The sequence below is a fragment of the Monodon monoceros genome, unplaced genomic scaffold (assembly GCF_005190385.1).
Source record: "Monodon monoceros isolate NGI ecotype Baffin Bay Population unplaced genomic scaffold, NGI_Narwhal_1 Super_Scaffold_18, whole genome shotgun sequence".
Taxonomy (NCBI): domain Eukaryota; kingdom Metazoa; phylum Chordata; class Mammalia; order Artiodactyla; family Monodontidae; genus Monodon; species Monodon monoceros.
The window spans coordinates 137,059,962-137,078,495 of NW_021703774.1; the positions used below are offsets into that span (position 1 = coordinate 137,059,962).

General features: G+C 42.3%; 1 protein-coding gene across 2 annotated transcripts in view; it reads right to left on the bottom strand.

The window, feature by feature from the left end:
* SCP2 (sterol carrier protein 2) overlaps window positions 1-13,747 on the bottom strand; it is a 160,977-nt gene extending 147,230 nt beyond the window's left edge. For both annotated transcript variants that reach the window (XM_029228512.1, XM_029228511.1), the window contains exons 1-2: window positions 13,594-13,747; window positions 1,697-1,754 (exon numbers count right to left, since the gene is read on the bottom strand). In XM_029228512.1, the coding sequence (XP_029084345.1) occupies window positions 1,697-1,754; window positions 13,594-13,662 (127 nt within the window). In that variant the 5' untranslated portion in view covers window positions 13,663-13,747. The remainder of the gene's footprint in view (window positions 1-1,696; window positions 1,755-13,593) is intronic.
* Between the last annotated feature and the right edge of the window lie 4,787 nt (window positions 13,748-18,534).

The following is an 18,534-nucleotide window of genomic DNA, read 5'->3' on the forward strand; positions in this document are numbered from 1 at the left end:
GTTTTAACCATATGAAAGTATTACTTTGAAGTTTTTTTTAACTTAAGAAGATATATGATTGATTATGGGATTGGTTTAGTCACACTAGTTATCTTTTCCCGCTTAATGTATGAGCAAAAAAATTAATGTTTTACTTATAATAATGTTGATGAGATTATGTTTAAAAGAGCATTCTTATATGCTGCTACTGAAACTAATAATATAAACAGTCTGAAAAATAATCTGACAAGAGTCTTAAAACTGTTTATGTTCATTGTTCCAGTGAGTCTACTTCTAGGCTTTGTCCTCAACAATAACTAGAGGTGAGAACAAATATTTGTGTTCAGCAAGAAATTTACTATAAATCTTCTAAAATATCAAAAAGTTGTGAAGCAAATATCCAACAAAAATTATGGCATAAATATATAATGAAATATGCAAAAATTAATTTTTTCCAGTTTTAAGTGGAGAAATCTTTATAATAATAAGTTTTAAAAATCAGGATACAAAACTACATATAGAATATGATCCCAGATAGCCACAGAAAAAGAAAATTAAAATAGAATACACCAAGGGAATGTAAACTGATACAGCCACTATGGAGAACAGTATGGAGGCTCCTTAAAAGACTAAAAATAGAATTACCATATGATCCAGCAATCCCACTACTGGGCATATACCCAAAGAAAACCACAATTCAAAAAGACACATGCACCCCAATGTTCATTGCAGCACTATTTACAATAGCCAGGTCATGGAAGCAACCTAAATGCCCATCGACAGACAAATGGATAAAGAAGATGTGGTACATATATACAATGGAATATTACTCAGCCATAAAAAGGAACGAAATTGGGTCATTTGTTGACACGTGGATGGATCTAGAGACTGTCACACAGAGTGAAGTCAGTCAGAAAAACAAATATCATATATTAATGCATATATGTGGAACCTAGAAAAATGGTACAGATGAACCGGTTTGCAGAGCAGAAATTGAGACACAGATGTAGAGAACAAACGTGTGGACACCAAGGAGGGAGGTGGCGGGGGGTGGGGGTGGGGGTGTGATGAATTGGGAGATTGGGATTGACATGTAAACACTGATGTGTATAAAATTGATGACTAATAAGAACCTGTTGTATAAAAAAATAAATAAAATTAAATTTTAAAAATTTTAAAAAAGAAAACCAATTTAGAAAAAAAAAACATTAAATGAACAGTGTCTACCCAGAAAATCAACATCAGTTAATCAAATCTCATGAACCTTCCTTTTGCGGGCAGAGATTTCTGATTCCCTGTATAGTAATATCTAAATACTGAGCTGAATGATGGAGTTGAAATGAAACCTAATTTATTAACACTGAGTGCACTAGGTACTTGTAGAGACAAGCAGTGTCTAATTAAAAACCACAGTAACCCTTTTTGGGTTGCTGGCAGCAAGCTGGCAAGAATAGGAGGAAGGCGAAGGCTTCCTAGGAGGAGGACTGTACCTGAACAACTTCATGGGACCACCGAGCTCCCAAGGTCTCCATGAGTGGGAAGCCTGTATTCCCCAGCACTCCCTTAAACAGCTGATACCTAAGCTTAGACTGCTTGGCCTTGAACTTAAAACATCTCCTTTGACCCAGCTTCCTGTTAAGGTTGCAAGGCTGCTCCACAATCAAGACAGACCACACAATAAACTACAATGTTCAAAGATCTGAATGTTCTATGTTACCTGCTTCCTTTGCCAAGTCAGGGTAGTCTCTTGAATTCTCAACTCCAGGCTTTGTGAACTACAAATATAGAAGGAGATAATAAATAGAAACAAATATAGTTAGATTTTTTCACAACAGGGAACTGCAGAAATTCATTCGTCTATTCATTTAAACAAAAACATATTGAGCACCTATCGTGTTTCTGGACTCTGATAATAAATAAAATACAGTTCGTACCCTCAGGGAGCTTAGCGTCTAATGGAAAACAGGCAATTACACCACAGTGTCATAAGTACAGAATGATTTGGGAGAGACAATTACCCAGCTTTGGAGGACTAGAAAGGCTTCCCAGAGGAACTGACGTTTAAATTAAATCTTTAAGGATGAGTAGGAATTAGCCAAGTGAAAGAAAAGGAAATTCTAGAGCAAAGGCCTGGAAATGACAGAATATAACAGTTTTACATGCAAACAATTTTATATTGCAGAGGCTGAAACATGATTTGAAATGGCAAGTGATAAGGACAGAAAAATGGGGACCAAACGATGATAATTACTAATATTTATTGGGCACTTACTGTTGTTACTCACTGCACTAAGCACTTCACATGTATTAACTTGTTTAATCCTCACAACAACCCTCAGAGGTAGGTACTACTCTTATCACCATTTTAAGATAAGAAAACAAGGGCAGAGATTAAGTCACTTGCCCAAGGATACACAGCTAATAATTAGTGGAGCTGAAACTTCAACCTGGTTCTAGAGCCAATTTACAAGTGACCTTATATGCCCTCCTATGACACCTGGGCTTTATCCTGAAGACAGTGGATTTAAAAAAACAAACAAACAAACAAAGACTGAAATAAACAATGAGATACACTACAACACCAAACACTGACAGGATGTGGAGCAGCAGGAACTCTCATTCATTGCTGGTGGAATACAAAATGGTACAGCCACGGTGGAAGACAGTTCGGCAGTTTCTTACAAAACTAAACATCCTCTTAACATATGATCCAGCAGTTGTGCTCCTTGGTATTTACCAAATGAGTTTAAAACTTATGTTGACACAAAAACCTGCACACGGATATTTATAGTAGCTTTATTTATTATTTTTTAAATTTATTTATTTATTTATTTATTTTTGCATTGGGTCTTCATTGATGCATGTGGGCTTTCTCTAGTTGCGGCAAGCAGGGGCTACTCTTCCTTGCGGTGCATGGGCTTCTCAATGCGGTGGCCTGCCCTTGTGCAGCACAGCCTCTAGGCGCGCAGGCTTCAGTAGTTGTTGCAGGCAGGCTCAGTAGTTGTGGCTTGCAGGCTCTAGAGCACAGGCTCAGTAGTTGAGGCGCATGGGCTTAGTTACTCCACGGCATGTGGAATCTTCCCAGACCAGGGCTCGAACCCGTGTCCCCTGCATTGGCAGGCGGATTCTTAACCACTGCGCTGCCAGGGAAGCCCTATAGTAGCTTTATTTATAATTGCCAAATTTGGAAGCAACCAAGATGTCTTTAGCAGGTGAAAGGTTAAATAAACTGTAGTAAAACCAGACAATGGAATATTATTCAGCACTAAAAAGATATGAGCTACCAAACCACAGAAAGACATGGAGGAATTTTAAATGTATATTACTAAGTGAAGAAGCCAATCTGAAATGGCTACATATTGTATGATTCCAACTACATGACATTCTGGAAAAGGCAAAACTATGGAGACAGTAAAAGAAAATTAGTTGTTGTCAGGGACTGAGGGAAGGGAGGGATGAAGAGGCAGAGCAAGAGGATTTCAGGGCAGTGAAACTATTCTGTATGATGATGTAATGTATACGTGTCACCACATATGTGTCTAAACCCATAGAATATACAACACCAAGAGTGAACCCTAATGTAAACTATGGACTTTGAGTGATAATGATGTGTCAATGCAGGTTCACTGACTATAACATATGTGCCACTCTAATGCTGATCATTGATAGTGGGCAAGGCTTTCTGGCAGGGTCGGGGGCAGTGAGCATGTAGGAACCCTCTGTACTTTCTGCTCAATTTTGCTGTGAACCTAAAACTGCTTTGAAAAATAAAGCCCTACTTTAAAAAGAGAGAAAGAGAGAGAGAGAGTCTGGGCCGAGAAGACGTGCACGTTAGATCATTCTAAATGCAATGTTGAGAAATGAATGAACAGAGCAAGGCTGGAGGCAGTGAGACCAAATGGCATAATTCTGAAATAGCCCAAGTGAGAGTTAACTAAGATAGCAGCAGAAAGAATGGAAAGAAGCAAAGAGACTTGAGAAACATAAGTGAAGTAAAATCTACCAAATACAGTGATCAATTAGATAAGATGGAGTGGTCTGCTAGTCAGAGGTTGTGCTAACGAGAAATGGCTTTTAAAAATTTTTAACTGCAAACCACGATAACATACATGACCCAGTAGACACACAGTGAAGCAAAATTTTCATGAAATACTTATCCTTGTTATATTGATACAGTATTTTTGATTCTATTTCAATTTTGTTAATGCTAGAGGCAACCTTCTAAACAGACATCACTACCCCTGCAATGGATCACAAAACCCAGTTTGAAACACTGTATAGATACTAGACTTAAATGCCACACTTTATTACACAGTGCCAAAATACATCTGTTGAACTGAACCAAAACAAAACGTTTAACATTTGTTCCTATCTCTTACCCACCCCAATTCTTCATAACTTCTGAATTAGGGAATCCTTCATAATTCCCTAATTCAGCAGCCCCAAATTACCTATTTCGCCTGTAGTTACTCTTCAGTTCACTAATTACAATCAGAGCATGTAGTATAGAGAGCACTTACTGTAAGGAGAGAGTACTGTGCTACTAGGCTCCACCAAGTAATACCTATTAATAACCACATTATCCTCCAGGTAGTGAAATGACTGCACTTTCTCATTTCTTACGGAAATCAAGGCAGTTTTTAAAAGATTAGTCAAGCAAATAAACACATACAACATTACTCCTTCAAAATGAAAAGCATGTTTAGGTGGAAACTACCAAACGTCCATTAACAATAAATTGAATATATTATGGAATGTTCACACAATGGACTATGTTACCTCAATGAGAATGAACAATCTATAACTACACATAAAAATAAGGATGAATCCCAGAGACATAATGTTGAATGAAAAAGCCAAAACTAATCTATGATATTAAAGGTCAGAAGTCAGGATAATGGTAACCCTTTGCAGGCAAGGAGTCAGTGACTGGAAGAAGGCACAGAGTAATTTCTGAGGTGCTGGTAATGTTCTGTTTATATTTGCTTTTTAGTTTTTATTTTTTTAATATAAAATAAAAATAAAAACCAACCTCAAAGCCTATAATAAAAACAGCAATCTTGTTCCACTACTCTCCACCCACTAGTCTTACTTGCTCCCAAAACATCCATTTTCAATTCTTTTAGATATTTCTTCTTTCATAAAATGCCATGTTTCTAAATATTCTTATACTATTATTTCTTTATCAATGTAAGAAATTATATCATAGTCTCTAATAAGGGCCAATGAGAATTAGGTCTCTCAGGCCACTTCACATATACATTTACAGTTCCCCCATCCTCCTTATACAGTTGAATCACAATTTTTTTTATTAAATCAGTATGTAGTGCTTACCTTATAAAGTTAATGTTTCTTAGTATTGGGCTAGGTTGTATACTATGATTACATGTGCTTTATTGTACAATTTTGTTTTGCTTTGTTTTTCCTGGAGTTAACTGCCTCATTTTTAAAGTTTTAACCTTTTTATTTTAAATAACAGAGATACAGAAAACCACACACACACACACACACACACACACATCTCCTAATGAATTATTTTAAGGCAAACACTCTTGTAACCATTGACAAAGAGTCTCTCCTTTACCAAATTCTAGCCAAGCTCCTCTGAGTCCTCTTCTCTACTAGGTCTCAACCTTGGCCTAAAAACTTAAACACTAACATAGTTTTTATGAGTTCTAACTTGCTCAAGGCCAGGTCCCTAGGAGGGCCCTAGCCCCACTTAAAGCACCTGCCTGAGAAAACTCAAGGATGTCAAAAGAATTTACTGCTTCTTCCAGTCAACACCTGAATACAGGGCTGGTCTCCCAGTCTCTGTGGGAGGGTAGGAGCCTAAGCTTGGGTAAGCACCAGTTAGCAAATCCAGATGGGTTTCATGTGAACTAGCCTCCCCTCTCCCCACTTTATGTAAGTTTTCACTTTTCTGACCCTACAGCTGGCCCTCTGCATCCATGGGTTGTGCATTCACAGATACAGAGGGCCAACTAAGGGGACTGAGCATCCATGGATCCTGGTATCCAAGAGAGATCCTGGAACCAATCCCCCAGGGATACCAAGGGACTACTGTATTGTGTCCCTACTCACCACCCTCCCTATTCCCTTATTATCCCTTTAAAATACCCAGTCACATCTGTATAAAGTTAGTTCAGTTCACACTGGACTTTTTCCCTTTTGCAGTAGCATATTACTAATTAAAATCTGTCCTAACACTTTACCTAGTGTCTACCTTTAACTTTGACACCAACCACCCAAACTAAAAAATTGAACCCTGCCTGCCCCTCCACAAACTCCTCTAAGCACTCTGTTCCAATCTCAACCCCGCTCCACCCCCAAAGTAATTATTATCCTGATTCTTACAATAATCACTTCCTTTTAGTATTTCATACTTTTATCACCCAAGTGTCTATCTGTAGACACTATTGTTCAGCCCTTTTTTAGAGTGTTTATAGGCCTTTCAAATTCTCTTTTAATCTACAGGTTCCCCTCAACTACTTTCTTTTCCTCTCAATACATCTGTTAAAGAACCCAAAGCATTTGGCCTGTAGCTTCCCACAGTCTGGATTTTGTAGATTGCATACTCATGCAGTTCGACATGTTCCTCTGTTCTCTTTATTTCCCACACATTGGCAGCTGGATCCAGAAGCTTGCAGACTCACATTCTATCTCCCTGACAAAACTATAGGTGGTGGTGTATTCTTTCATAAGGAAGCATATAACATCTGATTATTTTTGCTCTTTGTGTTTCTAACAGTTGTTGGTGCTCAATGACTAGATCCAGCAATTCTCAAAATTTCTCGGTCTCAAGACCACTTTAAACTCTTAAAGATCACTGAAGATACCAAAGAGCTTTTGATTATGAGGATTATATTTACCAGTATTTACCCTCTTGGCACTTAAAATAGGACATTTAAAAATAACTTTCAATTCACTCAAAAAAAAAAAACCATTACATGTTAACATAAATAATTTTTATGAAAAATAACTATATCTCCCCCTCAAAAAAGTGATGAGTGGCATCGTTTTGCATTTCTGCAATTCTTTTTTTTTTTTTGGCTGTATTGGGTCTTTGTTGCTGCACACAGGCTTTCTCTAGTTGCAGCGACTGAGCGGGGGCTACTCTTCATTGCGGTCGCGGGCTTCTCATCACGGTGGTTTCTCTTATTGTGGAGCACAGGCTCTAGGTGCACGGTCTTCAGTAGCTGCAGCACGCGGACTCAGTAGTTGTGGCACGTGGGCCCTAGAGCACGCGGTCTTCAGTAGTTGCAGCTCGCAGACTCTAGAGCGCAGGCTCAGTAGTTGTGGCTCGCAGGCTTAACTGCTCCATGGCATGTGGGATCTTCCCGGACCTAGAACTGAACCCATGTTCCCTGCATTGGCAGGCGGATTCTTAACCACTGCACCACCAAGGAAGTCCCCTGCAATTCTCTTTATTGTCTGGTTTAACAGGAGGCAGCTGAATTCTCACAGCTGATTCTTCATTCAGCATTTGGCGTTATGCTGTTTTGGTTGACATCTATGAAGTAAATCTGACCTCACACAGATATGTGATTGGAAAAGGGAGGAGCATTTTAATAGCCTTCTTAGATAATTGTGGATATTCTTTTATACTACACTAAAACTTGACAAGTGGGAGTTTCTTACAGGTTAGTTGCGATGTTGAATTTAAAACAATATCAATGAACTTTTCATATTCTTGTTATATTCAAGTCCATTAAAATCTTGCACTTTTTTTTTTTTGCAAAACCAAATTTTACTTAAAGCACAAATACGTTACTTTTTGCAAAGAGATTCATGACACAGGACTAGACAGTGAGGTCAGATAGCCACTTAGCACACGTTTAAGTCCACGGCGCCTCCTAGGAACTGAGGGAGTGGCCCCATGTCCCTGGATACAGCTGTCTGGGCTGATTCTAGGGGGTGACAGAGTTCAGGCTGAAGTTTAATGCCTTAAATACTGGCTTCACTTGAGTACCACACAGTGGCAGCTCTTGACATTATTAAAAAGGAAGCAACGCACGAAAGGGAAGGTACAGACGGGTTTGGTGAATGACTAATTCTCACTATATAAACAGGCAAACTTAAGTTACCATATCAGCCATTCTAACGTCTGTATAGAAATTCCCAGGAAGATGTGTCCCTCAAGGCTAATTGTAAACCAGGATGTACATTTTGGAAGTCGGTCCCTTGCAGTGCCTGTAACGGAAGTGTCCTGGAGATGCTGTGGTGGCAGGACAGGTCACTTTGCAGAAGAGTTGCCTGGGGCCTAGCAGCTTCATCCTTCAAGCCCCACTTGGTGCACACTGGGTTTGGGGGCCGTCTTGCGGAGGACAGGGAAGAGGCACTCCTCAATAAATAAGGTTGGGAAACAGACTTGGGCTTCAGACTCCATCCTGCAGTCCCCCTTAGCCCAAGCACGTGACTGAGGAAGAAGGAACAGCAGCCAGCGGGGTGGGAGTGGCCGTCCCCCACCCCTGCTGGGGTCTCAGCTGAGCTGCTGGTGGTTGAGTGCTCTGATGATGGCTGGCATCTCCTTTCTGCAAAAGCATCAGTCCACACGGGTAGGATGCAGGGTGGGGCTGTCCCGGAGCCCCTCCAGTGACAGGTTTAATGGACAGCAGTAGGGAAGCAGCTTAATGGCCCAGCCAACACAGTCCTTCTTGAGAGCAGCTGACCCGTGAAGGAGAAGCTCCAGTCCTCGGTCTTCAGTGTTTCTGGTGGGGCAGCAAACGGAAGAACTGGGCGACATGTAGCATGGAGAAGCTGATGTGCTGGGCACAGACCTGCCCAGAAGGACAATGACCAGCTCTTGGGGTCTGCTTGGTGTGGCGGGCTGCTCCAGCCAAGGTGGCTTCCACTTCCTGCCTGGGAGGAAGAAGGCGTGGTGGGCTCCCACCCTTGTGGGGAGGCAGGACTGTGAAGTGGTCTGTCTCCTACCTGCTGAAGGGTCAAGTGTGGGTCAAGTCACAACTTCAGCAGACCTCGTTTAACCAGTTTTTGTTCTCTTACAAAAAAAAGACCCACAGAACCAAATCCTACATGACAATAAATATGGTTTTTCTCCATAATATTGCTTAGGAAGATCAAGAGCCCGCAATCCAGTCATCCTGAAGGTCCCAAATATCGCAGGCAAGTGGGGTTTTCCTGGTGAGACGGATCCCTGCGTGGAGTGGGTCGGTGTCTGTGCCGAGAGGCCTGCTGGGGTGCGTGACACCCGGTGCATTGACGTGATCCTCAGAAGAACAGAGGTACGAGAGTAAAAATGACATCAAAAGCAACCAGGCGTCTGCTCTCCTTGCCTTAGGCTGATGCCAGAGCTCTGCTTGTGGAGGCGGGCGGACACCCCCGAGAGGCTGGGCTGCGCTGGAGCCAGGCCAAGACGGGGCGGGGGTCCCACAGTGCGAAAACCCCAAATAGCCGAGATTGAGGCGCCAACAAGTTAACGCCAGCACTCCAGCGCATGCAGTGAGATCTGGAGACCCAGGTCTCCAGGAGACGCTGGTGCGGTGGCTGTGATGGCAGCGGAAGGCTGGGTGATGCAAAGAGGAGAAACGCTGTAAAGTCAGGATTCACCACCACGCATCGCGAATCAAAGTCCGGGTGCCAGACCAGTCGCAGGCACGGAAAAAAAGAATAACAAAACCCCACATTTTGTGCACGGAAGAATGCAGGAGGGTTCTCAGAAACACCGTGGTGGTCTGGTATGCTTTGGAATGGAAGCAATATCCCTCCAAGGAAGCAAGAAAATCCTGCACTTTGAGTGGAGTGGTAATCTGGCTTTTCTCTGGAGCCATTTCACATAATTTTCCAAACCTCTGCCAGGAAGCTGGTACGTGTCTGATTGCCAGTGTTCTGGGAACAGGGCTGGGAAGTACCACCATTTAGTATACAGAATTTCACTTGATTCCCTTTTTTTCAACTTGGGCCTCACTCCCGCCTTCCACTAAGCCTAATGGTCAGATGATTCTAGAGACTCATCTGTTCAGTTTCTCCAGAAAACAAGCCTCCAATACCCTGACAAGGAAGGGATAGTCACCTAGTGGTAAAAAGGATCTTGGAATCCAATTATTCCATAGAAGTGTTTTCCTTCCCTCCTCTCATCCCCACCTTACTTGGCATCTAGTACATGCAGGTTCTGAGCCTTCTGGAGTTCTGCAGGAAGACTCAGCCAGTATAACCCCTCTTCAGGAACTTGGGTTGTGGGTTTCTCTGTTCTGAGTCAATGACCACTTTTCCATCAGCTTTTAATCATCCAATGTTTTTCTGACATCTTTCTGCTATTGTTTCCTCTCCTAGTCACTTCACCCTTACTGTCATTTTAGTGGTATTTGGAAAGCACCAATAGAGATAAATTCATATTTTCAACCTGCCATGCTTATCCAAATGTCCTAATACATCATATTTAAATTACCTGTTTATCCTTTCCTCCTCCATATTATACATTCCTTAAGAACAGGAACCTTGCTTTTTTCATCTTTGTACTCCTAGCATATAGCACATACTATGTTTATTGAATATATGCTCAAATGATGAATTAACTACCCTATAACATTAACGTGTGTTAGAGGTAGCATGGAAGAAACATGAGATTTTAAGTAATGCAGTTTCAAAATTTGGGAGCAGTATCAAGATAGATAAATTACTTAGCCCCTCTGAGCCACAAAGATGGACGATAAAATGTGGATAATAATAATCCCTTATGTGGTGAGGATTAAACACGATAATGTAATATTTTATTTATTTTTTTTTTTTTTAAACCGTAGGTTTGTAGAGTGTGACAAAATTAATTGTAAGGGTTGTGGGCTGTGATCAGCATTTTAAAAAATGAAACAAAATAGGAAATATCAAGAGTTCATCACACATAATAAGTGTTGCTTTAGCAAGCTTGTTTCAGTTTTGTGAGTGCATGTGTGTACGGAGTTGTGATATATTTCTTTCTGTGGGCTGTGGAATTATATATAAAAGTATAGAAAAATCAAATGCTTAATTATATGGTCCTGACTATAACAGCACCAGAATTTCTAAAAAAAAAAAGTGGCCAACATAACTTAGAGCAGTCTGGGGAAGTTTTAAGAAAATACAGGACTTGGACTCTTGCTATAGACTGAATGTCTGTGTCCTCTCAAAATTCATATATTGATATCTAACTCACAAATCTAATTCTTCATTTTTGGAAGTGGGGCCTTTGGGAAGTCATGCAGATGGAGCCCTCAGGAATGGGATTAGTGCTCTTATAAAAAAGAGCCCAGAGAGTTCCCTTGCCCCTTCTGCCATAGACAGCTGTCTATGAACCAGAGAGCAGGACCTCACCATGCACCAAATCTGCCTGTGCTTGATCTTGAACTTCCCAGCCTCCAGAACTGTGAGAAATAAATATTTCTTGTTTAAGCCACTCAGTCTAAGGTATTGCAGTTATACAGCCCTAACCGACTAAGACAGACCAGTTCTTGAAGACAGCCAGAATTTAAATTGATGAAAAGAGGGCATATCAGGAGGTAGGCAGCATAAGCAAAGGGACTTGGCCTGCTGTCAGCCAGGTAGTAGTTGTGATTTAGTTGTGTTAAAACCTCTTGACATGCATCATGCGAATTCTAATTTACCATAGGAATTAATTTCCTACACTGATAATAAAACCTCACTAAGAGAACTTCAAGCTGTCTAGGAATTCAGCTATTCAAACTAAGAACCACAACCAGTTGAGATCTACCAACAGAGCTTAAAGTATTATCTGCTAAATTTCTCCCTCTTCATTAAACCCTCCCCCAAGTTCCAAAAGATCAAACCCAGAGAGAAGTACATTGGCCTAGTAAGCACATCAATAAAGCTGCTCTCCATAGTCCCAATCTCTTCCCTGAAGATTGTAACTAACACCTCCCACACCTCCACCTCTCAACTTGAGGAAACATAAATACATCTCCTACTTCCCAAAGCTCAGTGGTTTTCTGTATAGCCAATATAACCAGACATGTAACAGCCAGTGGTGGAGGATCTGACTGTATTTATACCGTACTTTAAAAGGTTTTACTGTCCACCTATACCAGAAGTTCCCTTTCCCATGAAACAATAGATGATCTCCAAGTATCTGCTTCATAACGTATTAGCTGACTTTTCTACTTACATGTCTTTATTGCTTTGTGTACTCTCAGCCCACTGGGTAAGATAAAAACAAGTTTAAGGCTGTTTTCTCAGAAAGAGAACTTCCTCTAGGAACTCTCTTTCATAAAGCATATCCATTTAATATTGTTCAACTAACATTCACTGAGGTCTTCAGGCACAAGGCATTTTCAAGGTGCTAGAGGTACAGCAATGAATTAGACATGGTACTCACCTTGGAGGAGCTTACGTGCAAAAGAAGAATATAGACATAAAAACAGAATTTCAGGATAAAATAGTAAGTACTGTTAACATGTGGGAAAGTCAGGAGGATCAGAGGAGGCTTCTTGGAGAAGGTCTGAATTGATCTTTTAAAAATGTAAATAAGGGCTTCCCCGGTGGCGCAGTGGTTAAGAATCCGCCTGCCAGTGCAGGGCACATGGGTTCGAGTCCTGGTCCGGGAAGATCCCACATGCCACGGAGCAATTAAGCCCGTGCACCGTAACTACTGAGCCTGTGCTCTAGAGCCCGCGAGCCACAACTACTGAGCCCACGTGCCACAACTACTGAAGCCCATGCAGCTAGAGCCCGTGCTCCGCAACGAGAAGCCACCGCAGTGAGAAGCCCACGCACAACAACGAAGAGTAGCCCCTGCTCGCCACAACTAGAGAAAAGCCCGCGTGCAGCAACGAAGACCCAACGCAGCCAAAAATAAATAATTAAAAAAAATAAAAATGCAAATAAGTTAACCAGTGAAGACAAACGGTCTTAAGTAGTGGGAAAAACAGAAAGCAAAGCAACAGAGGCATAAAAAAGTTTGGGGTGAAACTAAAAGCAGTTTGGCCTCACTAGAGCACAGAGGTGGTGAGGATGTCAAGAAGTGAGACTGTAGGAGTCTCTGGCCTCCTGAGTACCAAGAAGAGTATCACTTGAGGAACAACAAAGGTCGGAGGATCCAGAAAACCTGCCACCTGTGCCGAGACGCTGAGCATCACTAATGATTCTCCTCCTTATCTACACTGGAACTGTCCCTGAGAAGGGATCCTACAAGGAGTATTCCTGGAAGTGCAGACTGGCGACATTCACGACCTGCTTTCCTTTCGGGTGTGAGGCGGACCTTGCCTCCGTCAGAGGTCCACACATCTTAGGATTCCACCCAGATTCAAAGGAGGTGCGGACTTTGAGTCATCTTGGGGCTTCCTTCACAAACTGCGCCCCAGGGAGAAAAGGAAAAAAGGAGGAAGATATGGCCGCTGGAACAACCCTGCGATATTACGATCCCGCAGACACGCCCTACATCACAACCCACCCGAGTCGCCACTCCGATGCCCCCAGGGCCAAGAAGCCAAGCTGGGCGGTGGGATGCCCCGGGCGCCCTCCGGGTAGGAAGGACAAACCGACGCACGGCCCCAAATCTGATTCTCCCCCGCCCCACCCCCGGTTCCCGGTCACCTCGAATCTCCCCAGGCCTCACCCAGACAGAGCAGAGCAGGGAGCCCGCCTCCGGGGACCCACGGCTCTGTTTACCTTGGTCATCCCAACGCCCACCACAAACACCCGGTTCCGAAGCGGACACTGTGAGATGTCCACATGCATGGCTCGGACACTTCTGGGCACGGGAGCCGCAGCTAACGTAGGAACGACTGGCCTAACGAGCGCGCAGACCTAACGAAACCTCTGCTGCGCCGGAGCAATTAGAACCGGGGGCGGGGCGGGAGGCGGCCAGGGGGCGGGGCGGGCAGGCGTGGGCGCGCGCGCGTGCGCGTACACTGAGGCGCCTGCGACGTGGCCGTATGGTCTTCTGGCGGGGCGGCGCGGGTTAGGGAGCCCTTTGGGGACAAGGCTGGAGTTCACAGGTGGGCTCGAGACCCAGGCCCCCTCAGCCCTTGCAGAAAAGCTCTATAGCCTGGTACCAGCCCCTCAGGTTTAGGTTCTCTATGCTGAGAGGGAGTGTGGCCTGGAGCAAGGCCTGAGGCTGAGGGCAGGGCTTGGCCAGAAACCGGACTCACAAAAGGGTAGCCTCAGGAAGAATTTCGGAGTATTGGAGTTGTTCTGTATCCTATTGGTCGTAGTAGTTAAAAGAGTCACTGCACGTGGGGGGAGGGGGGGCGGATTTTATTACATGAATGTCTAAAACGAAAACCAAAGTTCTGTCACTAGCTCTGTGACCTTTTTTAACCTCTCTGAAACTCATTCTCATGTGTTGTTTTGTGAGGATTAAACGAGGTGATAGAAACAAAGCCTTCAGCACTGAATAGAAGGAATATGTATATATGTAGGTATACTGTGGATATATACAGTGGATGCTTTTTATTGGCTGATTTTGAATTTGCAGATTTTCCTACTCATAAAAATGTATTTGTAACCCCAAGATCAATACTAGAAGAACCCTTGAGGTGGCAGAAAATGTGAGTTGCCCCACGTGCCTGTTCTCAGCTGAGGTTAAACAAGAACCATGCTCTGTTTCAGCTCATGCTGTAAACCAAGGTGCTTCTCATGATCTATTTAGTGCCACCTTATTCGCATTTTTGTGTTTTTTGTTGATGATTTCACTGTTTAAAAGTGGTCCCCCGGGCTTCCCTGGTGGTGCAGTGGTTGAGAGTCCGCCTGCCGATGCAGGGGACACGGGTTCGTGCCCCGGTCCGGGAGGATCCCACATGCCGCGGAGCGGCTGGGCCCATGAGCCATGGCCGCTGAGCCTGCGCGTCCGGAGCCTGTGCTCCGCAACGGGAGAGGCCACAACAGTCAGAGGCCCACATACCGCAAAAAAAAAAAAAAAAAAAAAAAAGTCGTCCCCAAGCATGATGCCTGAAATGCTATCTAGTATACCTAGATACAAGAAGGGTGTGAGGTGCGCTATGAAGAAAATACATGAACTTAGTTCAAACATGTTATAGTGCTATTGGCTCTGAGTTCAGTGTTAATATATGTATGTGAATAATAAGATGTCTTTAAACAGAAACACACATAAAAGAAGGTTATGTATTGATCAGCTGACAAAAAACGCTGTGGGCAGAAACTTGCAGGAGCCTAACCCTGTATTTCCCCTAGGGGCAATTGTTCAGTATTCACTAATTTGTGTTCACAGCAACTTTCAGAACATAAATACCACCTAAAACTGAGAACCGACTCTGCGTGTGTGTGTGTGTGTGTGTGTGTGTGTGTGTGTGTGTAAAATTTCTGAGGCCCCTTCCAGTCCTTAAGGGTGTGTGATAAGAGCCCCTCCTAGATCTCCATGGCATAAAGCATCAAATGCTGGAAGTTCACTCCCTCAGGAAAACTTCCTGTAATTGTTCCTAGCACTGGTAGAATTTAAGGCCAGATGTTCATTTAGCAGGAACTCCACTTGGCTGCTGAGGAGCCATTGGGCAGGAAGCGGAACAAGGAAGCTACATAGAAAGGCAAGGGAAGAACTTGGGGCAAGCAGAGGTGCTCTGAGACTGATCACACTATCTCTATGGGGACTGAGTAACCTGTCTCTGGGGGAAGGGACATGTTCAAATTGAGGCTGACTGGCCTCAGGGTTATTGCAAGAGACAGCCTTACCCCTGGAAGGGAAACTGAACCAAGTGGACCCTCAGTTCACAGGCGACTTTTATTATTTCAAAAGGCCTTATAGAAATTTCATATGTATATACACCATGCCACCCCCAGTAAAAATCACCATAGGTTCAAAACATCCATATCCAGAGCCCACTCTCTACTGAATCAGAGCCTCTGGAAGTAAAGCCTAGACATCAATATTTAGAAAGTTGCTCCTAGTTGATTCTAAGGAGCCTCCACTAGGCTGGGTAAAGAGCTCCTGGGCTGAGAATGGGTCAACTTAGTAAAATCTTCACGTGACCAGAGAAGGGGCAAAGAATCTCCCCTTTTCCTGCCTATTCCCAGAGTCCAGCATAAGGCTGGCACTGAAGAGGCTTTTACTAAGTGTAGAGTTGTTTCTTGAAACTCTGATTGGCTGATAAAGACAGCACTGTGATTGGTGGATAAGATAACCCAATACAGCAAGAAGTCACAGAGTCCAGTTTAATTATTATGTATCCATGCCTGTCCCATGGATGTTGGTTTCAAATATCCATGCCTGTCCCATGGATATTGGTTTCAAAAAAGGAGCCCATAGAGGTGGAGAGGGAGTAATAATAAACATTGCTGTTAATGCTGAAAAGATTGGGAAAGGACACTTCCCTTTCCAATGTGGAAGACTAGATAATCCAAAAATTCTCCTGCCCCAAAACACCTAGAAATGCTGCATAAAATACAACAAACTTCTTTTAAATGCATACAAGATGGAAGAGGCAAGTTTTTTCTTTTAATTTTATATCCATCTGTACTGTTTGAATGTTTTGATCTTGTGTGTACGTTACTTTTATTTTTGTCTTTATCATGTATTTATTTTAATTTTTGTCGTGTTTTGTTTTCATTTTAACTATTTATTTTTGAGTAGATAATACTTAAAACATGAATCAAGATTCAAAAAGTACAAAAGGTCAAACTGTAAAAATTCTCCCTCCTACCCCTATTGCCAGCTTCCAGTTCCTCTCTCCTATCCTAGAAATATTTTATGTAACTACAACCAAGTGTATATATACCCACCTAAGTAATGCAGTCCCTCTTTATGACACAAATTTTAGCATTCTTTACACACTATTACACATCTTGATTTTTTTTCATACAAAAATAGATTTTGAAGATCATATCAGAGCTTCCTATGTTTTTTCATAACTGCATAGTATTCAATTTACAGATGTACTATAATTTATTTAACCAATCCCCTGTTGTTGGATATCAACACTGTTTCCAGTCTTTCACTATTATAAGCAATGCTGCAATGAATAACCTTGTACATATGTCATTTCACACCGTGTGGGTATATCTGTAGGTTAAATTCCTAAAATTGGAATTTCACAGTAAAAAAAAAAGAGGTGATTTATACTTCTGAACATATATTGCCGATTGGCCTCCATTAAAGACATTACTATCATCATTGTGAGAATGCTCTGCAAATATCCTTTAGTAACTAAAACAATAGTTAAATTCATATTATAGTTCAGAAGGGATTACTGAAGGATTTTTTGCTTAAAACCAGCAGGATTTAAAAGAAAAAAATGTTACTACCTATGGCCATACTATTACTACCATTTTCATCCTACTTCCCTTGCTCCTTTGCTAAGCTTCCTTGGAATCCCAGAAATAATCATAATGTAGAGAGGAGGAGGTGCACCTTGTTATTTTAAAAACCAGGCACCAGATTTCCTCTTAGGAAAAGAACTTCCTTTACTTGGTATATTAGTTTGTGAGGGTTGCCATAACAAAGTACCACAAATTGGGTAGCTTCAACAGCAGAAATTTATTTATGCACAGTTCTGGGGGGCTAGAAGTCCAGGATGAAGGAATTGACAGGGTTGGTTTTGTCTGAGGCCTTGGCCTCTCCTTGGCTTCTAAATGGCCATTTTCTCACTTTGTCTTCCTGTATACCCATCTGTGTTAAAAAATTTCTTCTTATAAGGACATCAGTCATGTTGGATTAGGGCTAACTCTAATGACCTCATTTTAACTTAATTACCTCTTTAAAGACCCTATTGCCAAATACAGTCACACTGTGAAGTACTGAGGGATAGGACTTCAACACATAAATTTGGGGGGGAGACACAATTCAGTCCATAACGGTTAGCATTAACCTCCTTGAGATGTGAAGTCCCACAATTGCTCCCCAACCTTCTGTAAAAATCTTTTTCATGCAGCCTCGTGTCTGTGATTCTTTAAGGAGTGGCAGAATTGGAGTTGTGTCCAGTAATATGTAGAAAATGGACAGGGCGGGATGGCCAGGTGATCCATAACCTGAATTAATTCATTGGAAGCAAGAACAGGTCACAAATGACCAGGAGTGACATAAACCCCAATTAATCTTGAGGGTCACAGAGAGGAACTTAAGAGTTTCCCACAGGACCCAGGAAGGAGGTTAGATACCAGTTTTGTTTAAACCTTGATGGGCATAGTGCTGACCTCAGCAAGCACCAGTGACTTCAAAAAGAAGTTTTATTTCTAGATCGCCTAACAGTCCAGCCATTGGTTGGAGGCCAGGACTGTTAGTGGCTTTGGGGTCTTCAACAAGTGGAAAGTGAAAGAGGGGAGAGTGTTTGCTGAACACTATTGACCCACCCAGAATGAACTAAACAAGGCCACTGATGATCTCTGCAAAAGCATTTTGGGTGTACAGTGGGGGCAAACGCTTGGGATTCTCATTCACAAATATTTTTGCAGTCCAGTTATTGAGCGTAAAATTGGGATGAATTGAGATGCAAATGGAAGGTGAGGTGGTGAAGTCCATGAATGTAGACACTATAACCGAATGAATAAATGAAATAACATTTTTTAAAGTGAGATAACATTTATTGAGCATATGTGTAAGCAAGATTCACACATCCCATCCAATCATCATAACACCACCACAAGGTAGTGACAAAGATT